Source organism: Sapajus apella, unplaced genomic scaffold, assembly GCF_009761245.1.
Source record: "Sapajus apella isolate SASKATOON/1434 unplaced genomic scaffold, GSC_monkey_1.0 scaffold54, whole genome shotgun sequence".
Taxonomy (NCBI): Eukaryota; Metazoa; Chordata; class Mammalia; order Primates; family Cebidae; genus Sapajus; species Sapajus apella.
Window position 1 is genome coordinate 9,662,955 of NW_022436994.1, and position 22,425 is coordinate 9,685,379.

The 22,425-nt window shown below is 43.6% G+C and overlaps 1 protein-coding gene across 6 annotated transcripts in view; it reads left to right on the forward strand.

Moving 5' to 3' along the window:
- LOC116527365 (histone H2A.V) overlaps window positions 1–22,425 on the forward strand; it is a 42,911-nt gene that overhangs the window by 12,979 nt on the left and 7,507 nt on the right. For 3 of the 6 annotated variants that reach the window (XM_032244320.1, XM_032244324.1, XM_032244323.1), the window contains 2 exons: window positions 1,522–1,651; window positions 2,629–2,956. In XM_032244320.1, the coding sequence (XP_032100211.1) occupies window positions 1,522–1,651; window positions 2,629–2,690 (192 nt within the window). In that variant the 3' untranslated portion in view covers window positions 2,691–2,956. Of the gene's footprint in view, window positions 1–1,521; window positions 1,652–2,628; window positions 2,957–22,425 lie in introns of those variants that run through there. The other 3 variants (XR_004258517.1, XM_032244322.1, XM_032244325.1) reach the window with 2 other exon arrangements.

Genomic DNA, 22,425 nt, shown 5'->3' on the forward strand with positions numbered 1-22,425 from the left:
GTTTTTTTGTTTTGTTTTTGTTTTGAGACAGTCTTGCTCTGTTGCCCAGGCTGGAGTACAGTAGCACAAACACAGCTCACTGCAACCTCCAGCTCCTCGGTTCAAGTAATCCTCCCACCTCAGCCCCTCAAATAGCTAGAGATTATAGGCATGTACCCCCATGCATTTTTTTTTTTTTTTTTTTTTTTTTTTAGAGACTTGGTTTTCCTATGTTACCCAGGCTGGTGTCAAACTCCTGGACTCAAGCAGTCCTCCTGTTTCGGCCCCTCAAAGTGCTGGGATTACAGGTGTGAGCCACCGGGCTCAGCAGACGTTATTTTAAATTACATTTTAGGCTGGGCTCAGTGGCTGGTGCCTGTAATCCCAGCACTTTGGGAGCCCAAAGTGGGCAGATCACTTGAGCTGAAGAGTTCAAGACCAGCCTGGCCAATATCGTGAGACCTCGTCTCTACTAAAAATACAAAAAAATTAATCTGGCTGTTAGCATGCACCTGTAGTTCCAGCTACTTAGGAGGCTGAAGCAAGAGAATCGGAGGCTGAAGCAGGAGAATCGCTTGAACCCAGGAGGTGGAAGTTACAGTGAGCTGAGATCGAAGCACTATACTCCAGCCTGGGCCACACAGCGAGACTCTGACTAAAAAAACAAAAACAAAAACAAGAAATTATTTCAAATTACATTTTAGGCCGAGTGTGATGGTCCACACCTGTAACCCCAGCACTTTAAGAGGCTGAACTAGGAGTATCACTTGAGGCCAGGGGTTTGACACCAACCCTGGCAATGTAGTGAGATCCTCTCTATTTTTAAAAAATTTAGAAAATATATTTTATAACTAGTATTAAGAAATACATTTTGGCTATTAAGGGTTATACAAAAATAGACTACAAGTATATATTAAAATATGTGACTTTGGCTGGGTGTGGTGGCTTACACTTGTAAACCCAGCACTTTGGGAGGCACAGGTGGGCAGATCGTTTCAGCCCAGGAGTCTGAGACCAGCCTGGGCAATGTGGGGAAACCTCATCTCTAAAAAAAAATTTTTTTAAATTAACCAGGTACACTTGTGGTCCCAGTAATTCAAGAGGCTGAGGCAGGAGAATAACCCTGAACCTGGGAGATCGAGGCTGCAGCAAGCCAAGATCACACCACCACACTCCAGCCTAGGCAATGGAGTGAGACCTTGTCTCAAAAAAAAAAAAAAGACTTTTCTAAATGTTTACATCTAGCATCTTGGCTAAGAGATAATATCTCTTGTCCTTGTCTTTATTTCTATATATATATTTCTTGTCTACTTCTACATAGAAGTAGGTTTTTGTTCAAATTTCTGTCTCTGTTACAGAGAATGAATAAAAAGAGGTTAAATGAATTAAAGAGTTTTATAAAGCATTGTAGAAACACAAGAAAGAAAAACGTATTAACAGTTTATGTATTGTGTGTGTGTTTTCTATGTACAAATGCTAAGTGATCCTTCATTTAGGATTCTTGGTCCTTCATTTGATGTGCTAATCATGGATGCTTTGTAGGTACTGGAGCTGGCAGGTAATGCTTCTAAGGATCTCAAAGTAAAGCGTATCACTCCACGTCACTTGCAGCTTGCAATCCGTGGTGATGAAGAGTTGGATTCTCTTATCAAGGCTACCATAGCTGGGGGTGGTATGTATTACTACTTAAGCATTAATTCTTATTGGTCTTTTTAATATATTGTTCAGATCAATGGCACAGCATATTTGATTAGTTAACTAGAAAGCATATAAACTTTAATTTCATAAGTGTTAAATCTATAACAGTTCCAGGTTTCTTTTCGTAATGATCTGAATAAATATTTCTCCTTATAGCCATATGTAATGCTATTTTTATTTTAGCCAGTTCTTTGTCTAAATTTCATATGATACTTAAAACCTGATGTTTAACATATTTCCCATACCTTTTTAACTGTGTTTGAAAAATGACTTGGAGAAATTGTGTAACATACACTGGAAAGGGTTGAAATAAATACACTTGAAAAGTGGGTCAGGATCAGTGAAAGTGAGAGGTAAGTTGGTGGTTTTTAATCTTCTTTGGATAAACTTCAAACAACCTCATGAAAGCTGTAGTTGCAGCTGGGTATGGTGGCTCACATCTGTAATCTCAGCACTTTGGGAGGCTGAGAAGAGGGCGGATCACTTGAGGTAAGGAGTTCAACACCAGCCTGGCCAATGTGGTGAAACCCCGTCTCTACTAAAAATACAAAAATTAGCCGGGCATAGTGGCACACACCTGTAATCTCAGCTGTTCAGGAGGCTGAGGCACAAGAATCATTTGAACCCAGGAGACAGAGGTTGTAGTGAGCCAGGATTGTACCACCGCACCCCAGCATAGGCAACAGAGCAAGACTTTGTCTCAAAAAAAAAAAAAAAAAAAAAAAAAAAAGCTGTAGTTACTTACTCTTCTTGAAAAATGCACAGAAAGTCACATAATTTTACCTACAGTTTTAAAGGGTTCACAGACCCCTTGGGGGTAGCCACTTGTATAGTTTAACAGTATCAGAATATGAAAAGGGGCTTAAGTAAATTTCATTTTTTGTATAATTACACTTTTTACTTGAGGGAAAAACTAAAAATTTTTAATAACTTTTTTAAATTTCATTCTAGGTGTGATCCCTCACATCCACAAATCTCTGATTGGAAAGAAGGGACAGCAGAAAACTGCTTAGAGGGTTGCTTTAACCAACCCTCTTCCTCCCCGTCATTGTACTGTAACTGGGACAGAAGAAATAATATGTGGAATTTTTAACAACAGTTAAATGGAAAAGCATAGACAATTACTGTAGACATGATAAAAGAAACATTTGTATGTTCTTAGACTCGAAGTTTGATAAAAGTACCTTTTCATGTGGTGACAGTGTGTGTGTTGATTGGCTAGGTTTCTCCCATGTTTTATACAAAAATGGAATTGATAAACCATTTTTTACAAAATTAATTTGTCTCAAAACTGTTCTGTTCATGATGTATTGGAAATATTTTGCTCAGACTTTATTTTAAATATCAGATTGGTTATTCGAGTAATCTTAGAACAGAAATTGGGAATATGGCTTTCCAATGATTGATACCATGGTATATTGATTCTTAGATGCTGTTGATCTGCAGCACCAGTTTTTACAAACCGCTAAGTAAAAAACTTGCTGATTAAGTCATGATATGCCACCAATTATGAGACATCCCAATTTAAGAGATGTTAGAGTATGGAAAAGTGTACATTTATGACTGAAATTGTAGTGGAATTATTTGAATTCTATACCAAGCACTCACCATGTGTGAGTGCTCTTTTGCTGAGTGCTCTACTGACCAATAAATTTTATTCCCCCCGACATTATAGATGTGAAGCCTAAGGCTCACAGAAATTGTATGACATGCCAAAAAACATTCAGCTAGTAGATAAAAAGTAACAGGGCTAGGATTCAAACCTAGATCTCGCTGACTCCAGAACCTACAGTTTTACCTGGAATTAATGTTCAGTTTATCAAAGGTTTCTCCTTTTGGTTTAAAATCCCAATTTTTGGCTGAGCGCAGTGGCTCATGCCTGTATAATCCCAGCACTTTGGGAGACCAAGGTGGGTGGATCACTTGAGGTCAGGAGTTGGAGATCAGCCTGACCAACATGGTAAAACCTCGTCTCTACTAAAAATACAAAAATTAGCCAGGCGTGGTAGTACAAGCATGTAGTCCCAGCTACTTGGGGTGCAGAGGCACAAGAATCACTTGAACCCAGGAGATGGAGGTTGCAGTAAGCCAAGATCATGTCATTACACTCCAGCCTGGGTGACAGAGTGATACTTTCTCAAAAAAAATAAAATTCCAACTTTTAGTGGTCGTTTAGTGACGATAACATTCAGCAACTTGTACAGTCTTTTAAAAATTATTTTTCTTTGTCAGTTTCTAAGAAACTGTTTTTGTTTTGAGACAGGGTCTTGCTCTGTTGCCCAGGCTTGAGTGCAGTGGCATGATCGTGGCTGACTGTACCCTCCACCTCTCAGACCCAAGCAATCCTTTCACCTCAGCCCTGCAAGTAGCTGGGACCACAGGCACACACCATGATACCTGGCTAATTTTTTTTATTTATGTAGAAACGGGTCTCCCTATGTTGCCCAGGTTGGTATTGAACTCCTGGCTCAAGCCATCCTGCCACCTTGGCCTCCCAAAGTACTGGGATTTCAGGTGTGAGCCACTATGCCCTACCCTAAGTACTGTTACTTGAGTTAATGAACTAGTTAATGGGCCCTTAGAAAATTGTATTTTTCTGCTTGCAAGTCTTCATTAAAGAAGGAAATTTTTAAATATTTTATAATGCTGTCCAAACTCATTTTTAAAAACATTTTATTATGGAAATTTTCACAAATGCACAAAAAGAATAGCAGAATAGGCCGGACGCAGTGGCTTGCGCCTATAATCCCAGCACTTTGGGAGGCCGAGGCGGGTGGATCACGAGGTCAAGAGATCAAGACCATCCTGGTCAACGTGGTGAAACCCCGTATCTACTAAAAATACAAAAAAATTAGCTGGGCATGGTGGCACGTGCCTGTAGTCCCAGCTACTCGGGAGGCTGAGGCAGGAGAATTGCTTGAACCCAGGAGGTGGAGGTTGCGGTGAGCCAAGATCGCGCCACTACACTTCAGCCTGGGTAACAAGAGTGGAACTCCGTCAAAAAAAAAAAAATAGCAGAATGAAGTCCTGTCCCATCCCCCAACTTCAGCAGCTGTCCAATGGTCAGTTGTTTACCTGCATCCCCACCTCTCCCCTGCCCCCCAACCCACAGGGATCAGTTTAAGTCCTATTACAGGCATAGTATTTTCATGTCTATGTGATCAGAGACATATACAAATATAAATCTAAAGATAGGGCACGTTTTAGAACATAACCACAATAGCATTATGTAAGTCTGCTAGAACTTTTTTTTGATGCCAAGTTACCAGTCAATATTCATACTTCTGATTGTCTCGTAAGTTTTTTTTATAGTTGGTTTGTTTGAATTAAGATTCAGACAAGATCTAGATCTTGTATTTTGTTATTATAATCTATAGTTTTTCTTTTTCTTGCAATTTAATTTTTGAAGAAACAAGTTGTTTGTCCTATAGAATTGTCCCTCTGGATTTTACTGAATGCATCCTAATGGGATCATTTATACCTTTTCTGTCCCCTATATGTTCTATAAACTAGCCGGTGGAGAAGGGCTTTTGTTGGTCTGTTTTGCATTTTCACAAAAATAATTCATAGGTGATATCTGCTCCCTGTTGTATCACATCACAGCACATAACATCTCTCATCATGTAACATGAAGATTGATAGTGGGTTTGGATGCAGCCAGCCCACTCCATTTATTATAAAAATTCTCTATCAGCTTTTCCCCTGATGAATTTAGCCACCATTAATGATTTTTGCCCAGATCTGGGATTCCATTAGGTGTCGCCAGCTGGTGATATCTTGTAATTCCTCCTGCATCTATTCGCGAGAATCCTATAAAGAACTTTTGCTCATTAATTCACAAGGCAGGATAAAATAGAAATTTCAAATTTCAGTTGAATTATCTAGGTACCCATTTTGAAGTTTCTGTATTGAGAGTCAGGCCTACAGTAAAAGCAATAGAAAGCTGATTTTTTAAGTTGGGGGTGCACAAAATAGAACTTCCTTTGGCTTAATCACTTGTTTCAGGGCAATTTTTACTAGAGTTTTATACATTATTGCTTCAAACGTTTAATTCATCTTGGTAGTATAGTTACTTGACTACATAATTTCTTCCCAGGGTTATATTTTTGTTTTGTTTTCTAACAACGCAGAAATAGAACAACTAGGCCATGTACTCTGGGCCCAGCTCTCGCAGTTATGATCAATCTTGCTTCATTTGTACCGAACCCCATGGGTTATTTTAAAGCATGTTCCGGCTATCATATCCCTTCATGTATAATACCTTAATACATATGTCTAAAAGACAGCTTTTATTTTAAAGTTTTTTTTTTTTTCCAGAGTCTTGCTCTGTTGCCCAGGCTGGCGTGTAGGGCACGATTACAGCTCACTGCAGCCTCCACCTCCCAGTTTCAAATGATTCTTCTGCCTCAGCCTCCCGAGTAGCTGGGATTGCAGGCACCTGCTACCGTGCCTGGCTAATATTTGTTTGTTTTTGTTTTTGAAACAGGATTTTATTCTGTTGCCCAGGCTGGAGTGCTATGGCTTACTGCAACCTCCTCCTCTCCTGCCTCAGCCTCCCAGGCAGCTGGGACTACAGACATGTGCCACCATACCCAACTTTTTTTTTTTTTTTTTTTTTTTTAAGACAGTCTGACTTTGTCATCAGGCTGGAGTGCAGCAGTGCAATCTCGGCTCACCGCAACCTCCACCTCCCGGGTTCAAGTGATTCCCCTGCCTCAGCCTCCCGAATAGCTGGGACTACAGGTGTGCGCCACCACACCTGGCTGATTTTTAAATATTTTTATTAGAGATGGGGTTTTACCATGTTAGCCAGGCTGGTCTGAACTCCTGACGTCAGGTGATCCACCCACCTAAGCCTCCCAAAGTGCAGGGTTTACAGGTATGACTTACCACACCCAGCTTGCCCAGCTAATTTTTATGGGGTTTTTTGTTTGTTCGTTTGTTTGTAGCAATGGGGTTTCACCATGTTGGCCAGGCTGGTCTCAAACTCCTGACCTCAAGTTATCCACCCACCTCAGCCTCCCAAAGTGCTGGGATTACAGGCATGAGCCACCGTGCCCAGCCTAAAAAGTATTTCTTATAATTAAAAACAACCAGTCTAACTAGTGTAGCACCTAAAATTTTTTTCTAAATAATTTCAGATCTTATTTTAGATAGTACAACACAAAGAAGCGCAATGACACTTAGAAGGTTTTTTTTTTTTTTTTTTTTTGATAGAAGGTGTTAGACTTGAACTAGACCTAGTTTTCATTTGGGAAGAGTCCAGTGGGTAAATAAAACAAATAAGATCTTGAGAATGAAGAATGGTGTTTATATTTATATAGGGAGTTGTAACAAATGGCCTGGAGAGTATCTGACTCTTCATGAAATATTGAATGAGAAATGTCACTCACTTTGGTGCCTATGGTTGAATTTATTGTGATGCTTCTGACATTTTATTATGAAAATTTTCAAACATGCAAAAAAAGAGTTATTCAATGAATAATTCTTAAACTCACCACCTAGATCTACAATTAACATTTTACTTCTGTTTATCACATAGCTCATCTGTGAGACGGCTCTTAATTGCCTGCTGTTTTTATTCTCAATTTGTCCTGTTATTTCTTGTGAGAGAAGAGTGTTCTTAGAGGTTGTCATTGTATTAGGTGACTGCAAGGTTTTGGTGATCTAGTGAAACAAGATTGTACAGATATGTGCTGAGCTGAACCAAGGAACTGCTCAAATGTGCTGAACAAGGACATTTGCTTCTCAGATATGTGAATTCAATTTTAAGCAAGATTCTTGATCTGCTTCAGAGCAGCTTTAATTTAAAGTAATTTCAGAGCACTCTTCCGTGCATATGATTAATTTCTGAATGTGTAAAATGTTCTATTTATTTTTGGCCCTTTGGATAAGCTATGTTGCTACAGTATTGGTCCACTCTACCATCCTGAGTGAGGACTTAGTAATGTCTGGGTATCTCCATGCAGTGGAAAGGATGAGAACCTGGGAGTGGAAGGGTTATAGTTAGTGTCCGCTTCTCGATTTTTGTTTCATTGGGAGTCCTGAGTAGGGTAACCTGAAATCTGTAACAGTTGAAGACCATCCCATTCCTATCCTGAATAAAAATAGGCTTTTCCACAATTTTCTACCAGTTAACTAGCTTTTTTTTTTTTTGAGACAGAGTCTCACTCTTGTCACCCAGGCTGGAGTGCAACGGCACAATCTTGGCTCACTGTAACCTCTGCCTCCCAGGTTCAAGCGATTCTCCTGCTTCAGCCTCCCGAGTAGCTGGGATTACAGGTGCATGCCACCACGCCTGGCTGAATTTTGTCTTTTTAATAGAGACGGGGTTTCACCATGTTGGCCAGGCTGGTCTAAAACTCCTGCAGGTGATCCAAAATGCTAAGCCTCCCAAAGTGCTGGGATTACAGGAATGAGCCACCAGGCCCAGCCAACTAGCATTTCTTAAGGTGCAAATACATGGTGTTAATTTATATTTTGAGTGGGGCCCAGGCCAGCTGCTATAACTGCTTGGACACTTGGCAGAGAACAGAGTATTGCAAAACTTTTTTGAAGGGAGAGGGCATTTTGCTGTAGATGTACAAGAGAGGTTCCAGGAGGGGGTGAGAGGCAGAATTTTGGTCCTCATCACCTTCCCTGCCCAGTGTTACGCCTGTGCATGTGTTACATTATGTGGCAAAATGGACTTTGCAAATGTAATTAAAATTTCGAGATACTATCCTGGATTACCTGAGGGAACCCAATATAATTACATAAACCCTTAAAAATGGAAGAGGATACAGGAGTCAGATTCAAAGGAAGGCCCAAAGTGCCACTGCTAACTTGAAGATAGGGGGGCCATGTGGAAATCAAGAGAAGGAAGTGAATCCTGCCAACAACCAGTGAACTTGGAAGAGCACCTTGAGGCACAGATGGGAATCTTAGCCTTACCTGGTGCCTTGATTTTAGCCTGGTAAGACCCTGAACATAGAAATTTGTCGTGCTCTGCCACACTTTTCACCTACAGAAACTTGGTTTAAAGCCACTAAGTTTGTGATAATTTGTTATAGCAGCAATAGAAAACCAATAGAGGAGTACACGCAGGATTTGTGGGCTTTAGGTCCCTGAGGATAGAGATGTTTGACTTGTTAGACAAGTAGAGAGCAGTGGAGAGTTGGGCTTTGTAACTCTCAAGGGTGATTATAGTTCTGGAGTCTGATCCACCTGGGTTCAGATCTTTTTTGGCCAGTCCCTGGCTGTGTGACTTCACTGCTTTAAGCCTCTGTCTTCATCCCTAAAGTGGAGATGATAGTACCTACCTTACTCTGATCTCTGAATGAGAACACATGTAAGACACTTAGCACAGTTCCTGGTGCCCAAAGAGCTCCAAGACCTCCTAAAAGTCCCACGGCCTCTTTTGTTTGTCAGTCAAGATTTCTAAGAGTCGTTATTACCAGAGGTTCAGTGAGAACATGGACAGGGTAGACTCAAAATGGAGAACATGAAAACTCCGAGGCCAGTCGCTTGGGAAGACTGCTGCAGGAAGTGCCAAGGTCTTTAAGAATCCGTAGTGATAAGTAATATGTGAATCCAGTAGAGTGTTCAGAAGTAGACCTGTGACATTTCAGAAAAATGTATATCTCAGATACAGCTGTGTGCGTCCATATTCCCAAGTTGGAAGAGCATCACAGGGCATAGTTTCATGAAAGCTTCAAAAAACATACTAATTGCTGGTAATATGTAAACAGAAAAAATAGCCATGTTAAAATAAGAGTACCTGACAATTAGCTCTGTTCACCTTGTCTCCTAGCTATAAGCACCCTAGATTCAAATGATGCACCTAGAAAACTAAATTACTATGTATGTTATAGACTTTTGAAATGGATTCATGAAAAACAGTGAAAGCAGAATGTGAACTCTTCACCTGCCAAATGTCTGTATTTTACAGGTGATACAGGGGCCCCATGAGCTTCATGGCTACATCTGTACAGAGCAGGCCCTCCTTTTAGGAGCTGGTCTAGAGAGAGCAAAGGGGTCAGCTCCCTAAATGGTAGCTGAGACAGTCCTCCCTGGTGGCATGGCCCTGTTTCCTGTTGATGTGGTGACAGTTGGAGAGTCCTTTTTTTTTTTTTTTTTTTTTTTTTGCCCACCTGCAACTGTCTTGATCGAGTTATAGGAGAGTCAAATTTTTACCAGAATTTGTGAATATCATCTCTGATTAATGATTACACAAAAGCTTTTAAATTTTTAAAAAATATTTCTAATTCTATAAATAAACTCTGCAGTTGCATATTCTTCAGGGAAGCCCAGTTAAGACAAAGAACTCTCTACCCAATCCTTACTTCGCTGGGAAAATACAGGCCTGCCCACTCGCTTCCACGTACTCTTTATGAGCAGTCCTTTATTCCTGGGTGTTTCCTGTTCTTTGGGACCTTTAGGAGCTGGCCTCCACAGATGCTGATGGTCTATAGAGTCATGAATACTGTGCAACATGTTAAAGTAGACTCCAAAGATTAGTTCTTTGGCAATAGCTCAGTCTGGACTTAGTATGTACTTTTGAGGACAAAACTCCTTTTTAAAAACTCTTTCTGTAATTAGGATCTTTTGCTATTTGAGTTATATTCCTAACTTCAGGTGTCTGCATTCATGTATAATAGCCAATTTATGCACAGATGAGGTGAGGGTTGATCGCTGATGGTGGTTCCCATACTTTTTTTCACAGATGTTTCATTACCTGGATGAGTGTATTACATAATAAATTTGAATAATGGTAGTCTTCTTCCAAATGGCAAAAAGCAAGCTAGTTGATTTGTCAATTTTGAGTTTAAATGTTTTGACTGCTTTTCAACAAAAAATCCAACAAGTAGCATACTAATATTAAAGGAAATATGGAGTATATTTAATTGGCATGATTTTTTCTTGGATATGTGTGCTTCATTTGATCTTCTTTTATATGTAGCTTGTGATCACATTTTCTGTTGGTTAAAGTTGTTCCTAACTTATGTGATAGAATTAAATATATTCTGTGTAAAAAGAGGTATGGACTAAATATTTCTGGACGATGGCTTTCAGCTTTAGAAACTGAGAAAGGGCTGGGCGTGGTGGCACACACCTGTAGTCCTAGCTACTCGGAAGGCTGAGTAGGATTGCTTGAACCTGGGAGGTCAAGGCTGCAGTGAGCTATGACCATGCAACTGCACTCCAACCTGGGCAAGAGAGAAATCCTGTCTTTAAAAAAGAAAGAAACTGAGAAAGTGAGCCTTCCCATCTCTGAAGGTGTTGGAGAGGGTGAACCTAACCAAACCTGGTCACTCGCAGGCCACACTCTGCTGGAGAGCCTCAGGCTCCTCTCAGTTTTCCATCTCCACAGCAAGAAGACAATTCTACTTCATTTTACAGATGAGGAAATTCAGGCAGAGGAAGATGATTCAGCATCCCAGGGTCACATAATCTGAAATGACAAAGTGCTGAGAATCTGCTCTGTTTAGTGCCAAAGCTTAAGTTTTTTCCTATGGAAGGAGAAGGTCACTAAATATTTCTTTGAAAACCTAGCAGTCTGCCTTATGGGGATTTATCTCATTTAATCCCCTGAATAAACCTGGGAAATAAATACCAGCCCCCCCTTTTTTTGAGATAGGGTCTCACTCTGTGGCCTAGGCTGGAGTGCAGTGATGCGATCTCGGCTCACCACAACCTCCGTTCAAGTGATTCTCCTGCCTCAGCCTCCCAAGTAGCTGGAACTACAGGCGCCAACCACCATGCCTGGCTAGTTTTTGTATTTTTAGTAGAGACGGGATTTCATTATGTTGGTCAGGCTGATCTTGAACTCCTGACCTCGTGAGCCACCACACCTGGCAATACCAACCTCATTTTACAAGCAAATTCAGATTAAGAGATGTTTGATAGAGCCGGCACGGTAGCTCACGCCTGTGATCCCAACACTTTAGGAGGCAGGTGGATCCCTTGAAGTCAGGAGTTCCAGACCAGCCTGGCCAACAAAGTGAAACCCTGTCTCTACCAAAAAATACAAAAATTAGCCAGGCATGGTGGCACACACCTGTAGTCTCAGCTACTTAGGAGGATGAGGTGGGAGAATTGCTTGAACCTGGGAGGTGGAGGTTGCAGTGAGCCAAGACTGTGCCACTGTACTACAGCCTGGGTGGCAGAGTAAGACTGTCTCAAAAAACAAAGAAAGTTGTTAGATAGCCCAAGCCCAGGGTCATATTGCTCCAGCTGGTGACACAGGAATCCGAACCCAGGTCAATCTGACCATAAATCCAGGTCAATGCAAAGAGCCTCACAAGTCTGCTCAAGGGGGTCTGCGGCTGGCCCGTGGACATGCAATGACACATTCTTCTGGTTTGCTTGAGGTCACATATAGAAAAGTATCTAAAAAGCCCTCATGTTAATGTCTCACATGTAGAACCAGGTGGCCTTTTGAGCTTAGGTACCTTTGTGCCTATTTATCAGCTGGGCTTTCAAAAAGAGTTTGTGCAATAGGTATATATGAGGTGTACGTGTATTTACTGGATGGACAGAAGCCATGACTCCCTATTTAGTATGGAGCTAGGCAAGCCTGGCATTCAGTATTCAGTTTAGCACTTCCTGCACACAGGCAGACCCATCTAGTCTCCAGCCCAGCCTTACAAGCCCCTCACATGCCCAGAATGCTGGTGGGGAACTAACACTCCATAGCCTCTCGCCACAGCTGAATGTGAGTGTGGACCTCGGTAGCTGAGGAAATCGCCTTCAAGGCTTTGCTTGTTGGAGTTCAGCGGCAAAACTCTATGTGACAGTCTGCCCTAGCAAAAACTTGCTCCTACTCCCACACATGCTGCAACACAAGCTGCCTTTTTTTTCTCACTTCTCATCAGAGGCATCAATTCCTCAGTCCCCATTCCACTTTTGCTGCCTCTGCCCACTTCCTGTTACCTTCTTCAGCTCTGAGTACAGCCACGTACTTCTGGAAATTCTCATGAGAGTCTGTTTCAGATACTCTTTCTAGAGCACCTTCGTACTGTATCACACATTGCAGAGTGCACGTTCTGCCCTTCAGTTCTGACCATTCCTTCAGATTTATACACATGCTTTCATTTTCCACTCGCTCCCTATGCTCTTGTAGTCACCTCCTAATCACCCAGTTTTTTATTTGTTGTTTTTTAGAGACAAAGTCTCATTGTGTTGTCCGGGCTGGTCTCGAACTCCTGGGCTCAAGCAATCCTCCTGCCTCAGGCCCCCAAAGTACTGGGATTACAGGTATCCACCACCATCCCCGGCCCAGTCGTCCAGTTTTAACCCTTTCTACATACCACTGCCAGACTGTCCATGTACCACATTTTAGACTGCCCATAAAATGTGTCCCTTTGAGCCTGGCAAACCCTGCTCCAGTCGGTGCCTGTCTCATCCAGGAGGGCAAGGCCTTGTGTCTGCATGTGGGGACACATACTGAAGCCGCTTCCTCTACTGGTCCTCTGTCATCGAGTTTGGTTTTCTCCCACCAGTGGGTGCGATTTCCTTTCCCACTCATCCTCTGGTCCTGATGTATTGAAAGTCTGCCATATGCCACTGCAGGGGCTTGTTAGTGATACACAAGCTGCCACTGTCTGGCTGCCACCCTCAAGAAGCTTATAACCTAAGTGAAGGGAGGAGACATGGGCATATAGACAGATTCTAGGCACAAGGCTGCATATGATATGCAGCAGTGTATGACAGGGCGCCAGATGTGTGGTACTGGCCCCTTCCCATTGTCCACAGATTGTCTCTTTTTTTTTTTTCAGACGGAGGTTTCACTCTTGTTGCCCAGGCTGGAGTGCAGTGGCACAGTCCAACTCACTACAACCTCCACTTCCCATGTTCAGGCGATTCTCCTGCCTCAGCTTCCCGAGTAGCTGGGATTACAGGCACATGCCACCATGCCCGGCTAATTTTTTTTGTATTTTTAGTAGAGACAGCATTTCAGCATGTTGGCCAGGCTGGTCTCGTGCTCGTGACCTCAGATGTTCTGCCCACCTTGGCCTCCCAAAGTACTAGGATTACAGCCACAGATTGCTTTTTCAGGTAACAACTATTAAGATTTTTTTAAAAGCTCGATGTGGTGGCTCATGCCTATAGTCCTAGCTACTTAGGAGGCTGAAGTGGGAGGAACCCTTGAGCCCACGAGATTGATAGCAGCCTGGGCAACATAGCAAGACCCACCCCTACCAAAACTTTTTTTTTTTAATTTTAAGGTTCTTTTACAAGGTGTTCTTTTTTTTTTTTTTTTTTTTTTTTGAGATGGAGTCTCGCTGTCTCACCAGGCTGGAGTGCAGTAGTGCAATCTCGGCTCACTGCAACCTCTGCCTCCTGGGTTCAAGCGATTCTCCTGCCTCAGCCTCCCAAATAGCTGGGACTACAGGCTCACGCCACCATACCCAGCTAATTTTTGTATTTTTAGTATCAGGGTTTCACCATGTTGGCCAGGATGGTCTCGATCTCTTCATCTCATGATCCTCCTGCCTTGGCCTCCCAAGGTGCTGGGATTACAGGCGTGAGCCATCACGCCTGGCCTACAAAGTGTTCTAAGGGAAAAAAAAAAATGTTTTTAAGTGTTCCTAAGTACCCAAACATAAACGCCTCCAAGTTCAAAGGAGGAGGTTTCCACTCAGGCACTGGGAGTGTCCTGGGCATGTGAAAGAGAGGGCCTTGGAGATGGGGAACACCCAGCTAAGGGAAGGGAGGCAAGGAGAGAAGGGAGGGAGATGGAGGAGGGAGGGAGGAAAGAAAAAGGAGGAGAGGGAGGAGATGCAGGGGAAGAAAACTGGAGGGAAGGAGAGATTGGGAGAGGGAGGGAGGGCGGACAGGCAGGCATTCCAGAGAGAATGAGAGCTGAGGCATGTCAAATCGCAGAGGAAAATTCCCTCCTGGGATCAGTAGGGAGTAGAGACTGACTGAAAGGGAATGCGCTATACAGGGTTAGGGTTTGTAGGGTGATGCTTACTCTCTGCTTCACGCTGTTCACGTGTCCACACCACCAGCTGATGGATCCCCTCACACTGCGTTGAGAGTACAAAGACAAGTCCGGTAGTAGAGTGGAGGATGAGTTTGGAGGAGGAGAACTTGGGGTAGACAATCTGAAAATGAAGATCACTGGATCTTGATGAGATGGGGCTGAGTCTGGATTGGCACATCTTATTCTACTCCAAAAACATGTGACAGTCCTGCACCAACACAGCTGAGGAGAAAGAAAAAGAACCTCTTGAAAGCAACAGCATTAGAACCATTTTTCCAAACTAGGGAGAGTTACAACCAGGACGGGTCAAGGCTTTGAGAGGACCCTGGCCCAAGAGTAGGTCCCCAGAATTGTGGCATAATCTAAATTGGTGCCTGCCAGAGGGGAATGGGAGTTCTTTAAAATTCACAAGTAAGTTGTTCTTGGGATAAATCCCAGTTTATTCCTGTCTTCTGATAACTTCATCCTTCCTTCATGAGGAAGAAAAGAAAACTTCCTGTTTCTCCAGTGCAGTCCAGAGATAAGCAATCACATTTATCCCCGCCCCCTCCCCTTTGTTTTTAGACAGCGCCTCACTCTGTTGCCCAGGCTGGAGTGCAGTGGCACTATCTTGGCTCATTGCAACCTTCACCTCCCAGGTTCAAGTGATTCTTGTTTCTCAGCCTCCCAAATAGCCAGGTCTACAAGCACATGCCACTGCCAGACTGTCCACATTTTAAACTGTCCATAAAATGTGGCCTGGCTAGTTTGTGTATTTTTAGAAGAGATGGGGTTTCACCATGTTGGCCAGGCTGGTCTTGAACTCCTGGGCTCAAGTGATCTGCCCGCCTCGGCCTCCCAAAGTACTGGGATTACAGGTGTGAGCCACCGGCCCGCCCTATCCACTTTTCTACAAAGTCATTGCTGCATCATTATGAGGTCATTAGTCCACCCTTTCCATATTGCAGCTGGCTACTTCAACCTGGTGGTCAGTCTTCTTACCTATCTGTGCTGGATATGATGCTACTGTATGATGTTTCCTTTCCTACTCCATGCATAAAGACACAATGGAAAAAAAATTCACAAAATTATTGCCGGAGTGAGAAAGGAAAAAGCCTCAGGGGTGAATGGTACTAAGGAATCACAGCCAGAGGGGTACAGTAGGAACTGAGGAGGACTCAAGGCCCATGAGGAAAGGGAGCTGGCTGGACCCAACTCCCTGACTACGGGACTAGAAAAGACTTTGTAATTCCAACACTTTGAGAGGCCAAGGTGGGAGGATCACTTGTGTCCAGGAGTTCAAGACCAGCCTGGGCAACATAGTGAGGCCCTGTCTTTTACAAAAACTCAAATATTAGTCAAGTGTGGTGGCATGTGCCTGTAGTCCCAGCTACTCAGGAGGCTGAGGTGGGAGGTTCACTTGAGCCTGGGAGGTTGAGGCTTCAGTAAGCCATAATGACACCACTGCACTCCAACCTGGACAACAGAGTGACACCCTGTCTCCAAAAAAAAGAAAAGTCTCGTGTCTTTGAAATTTACCTAGATAAATGACATAAACACTATCACAGGAAATCAAGGAAGTTTCCATCTACCCACTGTCACAGATGCAAAAATAGAGCCCCCATTCTGAGAACCATGTCCCTACCCGGCAGATCAATGAACACAAAATCTGGGCTGCAAGCAGCAGACCTGCAGGAAGTGAACTACGCAGACTCAGAACCACACTGTAAGGATGTTTATATGTCCCAGGACACACGGGACTTTAATGGAAAATCTTTTTAAAAAAATTACAGGCTGGGTGCGGTGGCTCACACATGTAATCCCAGCACTTTGGGAGGTCGAGGCGGGCAGATCTCCTGAGGTCAGGAGTTCAAGACCAGCCTGGCCAATATGGCGAAACCCGTCTCTACTAAAAATACAAAAATTAACCAGGCGTGGTGGTGTGTGCCTGTAGTCCCAGCTACTCAGGAGGCTGAGGCAGGAGAATCGCTTGAACCCAGGAGGCAGAGGTTACAGTGAACCACATGCCACTGCACTCCAGCCTGGGTGACAGAGCAAGACTGTCTCAAAAATAAATAAAAATAAATAAAATTACAGATTGAGTATCCCTTCTCCGAAATTCTTGAGACTATCTTATTAAATTTGTGATTTTTCTCCACTTTTTTCATATTTGCATATACATTAGGAGCTATATTAGGGATACAACCCCAGTCTAAACACAAAATTCATTTATGTTTCATATACAGCTTATACATGTATCCTGAAGATAGTTTTATACAGTATTTTTTTAAATGTTGTACATAAAACAAAGTTTTCATTACATTTTGACTACAACCCATCACATGAGGTCAGGTCTGGAATTCTCCACTTGTGGCATCTCGTTAGCAGTCTAAAAGTTTTGGATTTTGGAGCATTTTGAATTTCGGATTTTGGATTAGGAACACTCAATTTGTACCAAAATTAGGCACTACCAGAGGAAGTAGGTACTGTAATTATACCCCTTTTCTAGGTAAGGAAACAGACTTAGCTTAAATCACTGCCTCGAGGCTCCCCGGGGGGTGATGATGAAAATGGACTCAAATCCAGTCTGACCAGAACTCATTGCAGAGTAGAGAACGGCCTGGAGGCAGCACGACAACCCAGAGGGTGTCAGAATCTCCAGGGAGGCCACTGACTGTGCACCTAAAACCAGGCCCCTGGAGCACATGTTGGGCCCAAAGTGCTCACCATCTCCCACCCCTGATGCCTCCTGCCTCTATGGCCTCAGCTAGTGCTGGGGTTGACTGGTTGCAGTTAGGGTTAGAAATTTTGAAACAGGTTTTTTTTTTTTTTTTGAGACAGAGTCTCACTCTGTCATCCAGGCTGGAGTGCAGTGGCTCGATGTCGGCTCACTGCAACCTCCATCTCTCGGTTTCAAGCCATTCTCCTGCCTCAGCCTCCAGAGTAGCTGGGATTCCAGGCATGCACCAGCACACCTGGCTAATTTTTGTATTTTTAGTAGAGACAGGGTTTCACTATACTGGTCAGGATGGTCTTGAACTCCTGACCTCATGATCCACACTTGGCCTCCCATAGTGCTGGGATTATAAGCGTGACCCACCGCGCCTGACCACCCTTTCTCTTTTCTCTTTTTTTGAGATGGAGTCTCAATCTGTCACCCAGGCTGAAGTGCAGTGGTGTGATGTCAGCTCACTGCAACCTCCACATCCCAGGTTTAAGCAATTTTTCTGCCTCAGCCTCCCAAGTAGCCGGGACTACAGGCGCACGCCACCAAGCCCAGCTAATTTTTGTATTTTTAGTAGAGACAGGGTTTTACCATATTGGCCAGGCTGGTCTCAAACTCCTGACCTCAGCTGATCCGCCCGCCTTGGCCTCCCAAAATGCTGGGATTACAAGCATGAGCCACAGTGCCTAGCCTGAAAAGGTTAAAATGTCCATAATGTTTAGGGATATATATTAGTTACTGTTTGCCTAAAGTATTCCCCCAAAATACTGAAATTTAGGAAATGAAGCATGTGGCTGAATAATAGCCTTTTTTTTTTTTTGCGGGGGTAGGGGGTTGTTTTGAGATGGAGTTTTGCTCTTATCACCTAGGCTGGAGTGCAATGGCACAGTCTCAGCTCACTGCAACCTCCACCTCCTGGGTTCAAGTGATTCTCCTGCCTCAGCTTCCCAAGTTGCTGGGACTACAGGCACCCGCCGCCACCACATCAGCTAATTTTTGTATTTTTAGTAGATATGGGGTTTCACTATGTTGGCCAGACTGGTCTCAAATTGGTGATCCTCTTGCCTCGGTTTCCCAAAATGCTGTGATTACAGCCATGAGCCCCTGCGCCGGCCTGTTTGTTTTCTGAGACAGGGTCTCACTCTGTCACCCAGGCTGGAGTGCAGTAACATGACCTCGGCTCACTGCAACCTCCACTTCCTGGGTTCAAGTGATTCTCATGCCTCAGCCTCCTGAGTAGTTGAGATTAGAGTCATGTGCCACCACACCAAGCTAATTTTTGAATTTTTAGTAGAGACAGGGTTTTACCATATTGGTCAGGCTGGTCTTGAACTCCTGACCTCATGTGATCTGCCTGTCTTGGTCTTCCAAAGTGCTGGGATTATGGGCATGAGCCACCACACCTGGCCCGATAGTCATGTTTTTGATGGAAGGCTACAGATTGTAAAATTTCAGACAGATGGAAAAAATATAGTCACAGCTTCCTGTTCATGCTGTGAAACACATCTGCTGAGTTCCCTGGTTCTTACGTCGAAGCTGGTTGGTCATGCTGCAGGCCATCACCTGAACTGTAAGATCAACTAGTGAGTCACCACCAGGTGCAATTAGGAGTCACCACCAGTCTCCCTCTGTCACCTAGGCTGGAGTGCAGTGGGATGATCATGGCTCACTGCAACCTCCATCTCCTGGGCTCAAGCCATCCTTCTGCCTCAGCCTCCGGTGTAGGTGGACCAACCACAGGTGTGTGCCACCACACTCAGCTCATTTTTTGACTTTTTGTAGAGACAGGGTCTCACTATGTTGCTCAGGTTGGTCTTGGGTGCAAGCTATGCACCTGCTGTGGCCTCTGACAGTGCTGGGATTACAGGCATGTTACCACACCTGGCCCACCAACAGCATTTAGGTGTTTTGTTCTTGGGGTTTGATGGAAAGAATTGGAATACAAAATATCACAGTGCAGGGTGCAGTGTATTTGGTTAAGAGTCATGATGTCTGTCTCCGTTCTTATATATGTGTGTGTAGTAGATAACAGTGTATAAAATATATTCCTCTCTAGAGGTCACAGTCAAAAAAATAGTGCCAGCCAGGTGCATGGCTCACACCTGTAATCCCAACACTTTGGGAGGCCGAGGTGGGCAGATCACCTGAGGTCAGGAGTTCAAGACCAGCCTGGCCAACATGATGAAACCCCATCACTACTAAAATACAAAAATTAGCTGGGTGTGGTGGTGGGTGCCTGTAATCCCAGCTACTCAGGAGCCTGAGGCAGGAGAATTGCTTGAACCCAGGAGGTGGAGGTTGCAGTGAGCTGACATCACGACATTGCACTCCAGCCTGGGTGGCAGAGTGAGACTCCATCTCAAAACAAACAAACAAAACTAGTGCCTACCTCCACAGCCTTGTGTGTTCACCAAGAATCCATTTTATTTCTTCCCAGATCTGCATATGTGAATCATATCTATTTTAAATACACATTCAGTTAGGAATTATGTAAATCTATTATGAAATAAATATGAAAAAAGGGTTTTTTCTATGAAAAGAAGATTTTAAAAGAGTGGATTAACACAAATTGCTTTTTTTGTTTTTAGAGTCTCACTCTGGTTGTCGCCTATGTTGAAGTGCAGTGGAGCAATCTTGGCTCACTGTAACCTCCACCTCCTGGGCTAGCTTCCTGAGTAACTGGGACTACAGGCACATGCCATCACATCTAGCTAACTTTTGTATTTTAGTAGAGGGGGGTTTTCCCTGTGTTGGCCAGGCTAGTCTTGAGCTCCTGGCCTCAAGTGACCCACTTACCTCGGCCTCCCAAAGCGCTGAGATGACAGCATGAGCCACCACACCTGGCCACAAATTGCTTCTTAAAAACTGAATTGGCCAGGTGTGATGGCTCCTGCCTGTAATCCCAGCACTTTGGGAGGCCGAGGCAGGTGGATCACCTGAGGCCAGGAGTTTAAGACCAGCCTGACCAACATGGTGAAACCCTATCACTACTAAAAATACAAAATTAGCCAGGTGCGGCGGTGTGTGCCGGTAATCAGAGCTACTTGGAGAATGGCTTGAATCCAGGAGGCGGAGGTTGCGGTAAGCCAAAATCATGCCACTGCACTCCAGCCTGGGCTACAAGAGCAAAACTCCGTCTCAAAAAATAATAATAATAAACAAAAACTGAGTTATGGAGGCTAGACATGGTGGGTCACATCATGGTAATCCTAGCACTTTGGGAGGTTGAGGTAGGCGGATTACTTGAGTCTACGACAAAAACCAGATACATCTTATTGTAAACATATTATTAGAAATGATTTTTTTTTTTTTTTTTTTTTTGAGATAGAGTCTTGCTCTGTCACCAGGCTGGAGTGCAATGGCGCAATCTCGGCCTACTGCAACTTCTGCTTCCCAGGTTCAAGTGATTCTCCCACCTCAGCCTCCCAAGTAGCTGGGATTACAGGCACACACCACCATGCCTGGCTAATTTTTGTATTTTTGTAGAGACAGGGTTTTGCCATATTGCCCAGGCTGGTCATGAACTCCTGACCTCGTGATCCGCCCACCTCGGCCTGCCAAAGTGCTGTTATTACAGGTATGAGCCATCTCGCCTGGACTTACTTTGGTCTTTTAACAATTACTCCTACCTCATCATGTTGGGGGTTTCAGCAGAACAGCAATGCCTTCAGGAGGCACTTTGAAGATTTGTGGGCCTCCAACAGTGGATGGGGAGACCGCACATCTTGTAGTGCATGGGACTGTTCACATGACTCTGAAATGTCCAGCCAGACATTCATGTACATGAAAAACTCATCTATCATTGCCCAAGTCTAGAACTCTAGTTTACATGTAAACACAAAGGGGTTTGGTTGTAGTTTTGCTTGTTAAAAGTTTTAATATCCTGGACATTCCCCAAGCCTGCAACTGCAGTGTATCAGAGAGAAGCATGAACTTTATTTTACTTATTTATTTATTTATTTATATAAATTTTTTCTTTAAAGATGGGGTCTCACTATGTTGACCAGGCTGGTCTTGAACTCCCGGCCTCGAGTGATCCTTCCATCTTGGCCTCCCAGAGTGTTGTGACTATAGGCATGAGCCACCATGCCTGGCCAAAGCATGAAGTTCTTTGTTTGGAATTCTGTCGAGTTGTTCATCGTTTCTGAAAGTCAGGAGGTGTGATCTGAGATACTGAAAGGCACGTAAACTGCATTCCTTGCTACAAACAGCTACAGCACTGTACCCTCTCCAGCGATCTTAGAGACCCAAGCATTTACAGAGTGCAACACATTATTTCAACATCAGGGATTTCCCTTTCCTTTCTCCTTATTATCTAGTTAGACATTACTGAACTTTAAAAATGATGTAAGAAAGTCACACCCATAATTTTAGTTGAGGGCAGTAAAAGGGAGCATTGGATCCGTTAAGGCTATTATAAATGAACAGGCCAGGGGCATTGGCTCACGCCTGTATTCCTAGCACTGTGGGAGGCTGAGGCGGGCAGAACACCCGAGGTCAGGAGTTCGACACCAGCCTGGCCAACATGGTGAAACACCGTCCCTACTAAAATGACAAAAATTAGCTGGGCATGGAGGCTCGTGCCTGCAATCCCAGCTACTCAGGAGGCTGAGGTAGGAGAATCACTTGAACCCAGGAGGCGGAGGTTGTGGTGAGCCGAGATCATGCCACTGTACTCCAGCCTGGGAAACAGAGCGAGACTCCATCTCAAAAAATAAAATAAAATAAAACAAAACAAAATAAAATAATAAATGAATAGAGAACTGTAATTTGTTTAACCAGTCCCCTATGATGAATATTTATAATGTTTCCTAAAATTGCATTCATACACACCACTGATTCAAACAAACCAAGAAAATTTTAAACATGAAGTAGAAAAAATTTTAAACATGAAGTAGAAAAAAGAATTTTCAAGGCCGGGCGCGGTGGCTCAAGCCTGTAATCCCAGCACTGTGGGAGGCCGAGGCGGGTGGATCACGAGGTCAAGAGATCGAGACCATCCTGGTCAACATGGTGAAACCCCGCCTCTACTAAAAATACAAAAAATTAGCTGGGCATGGTGGCGCGTGCCTGT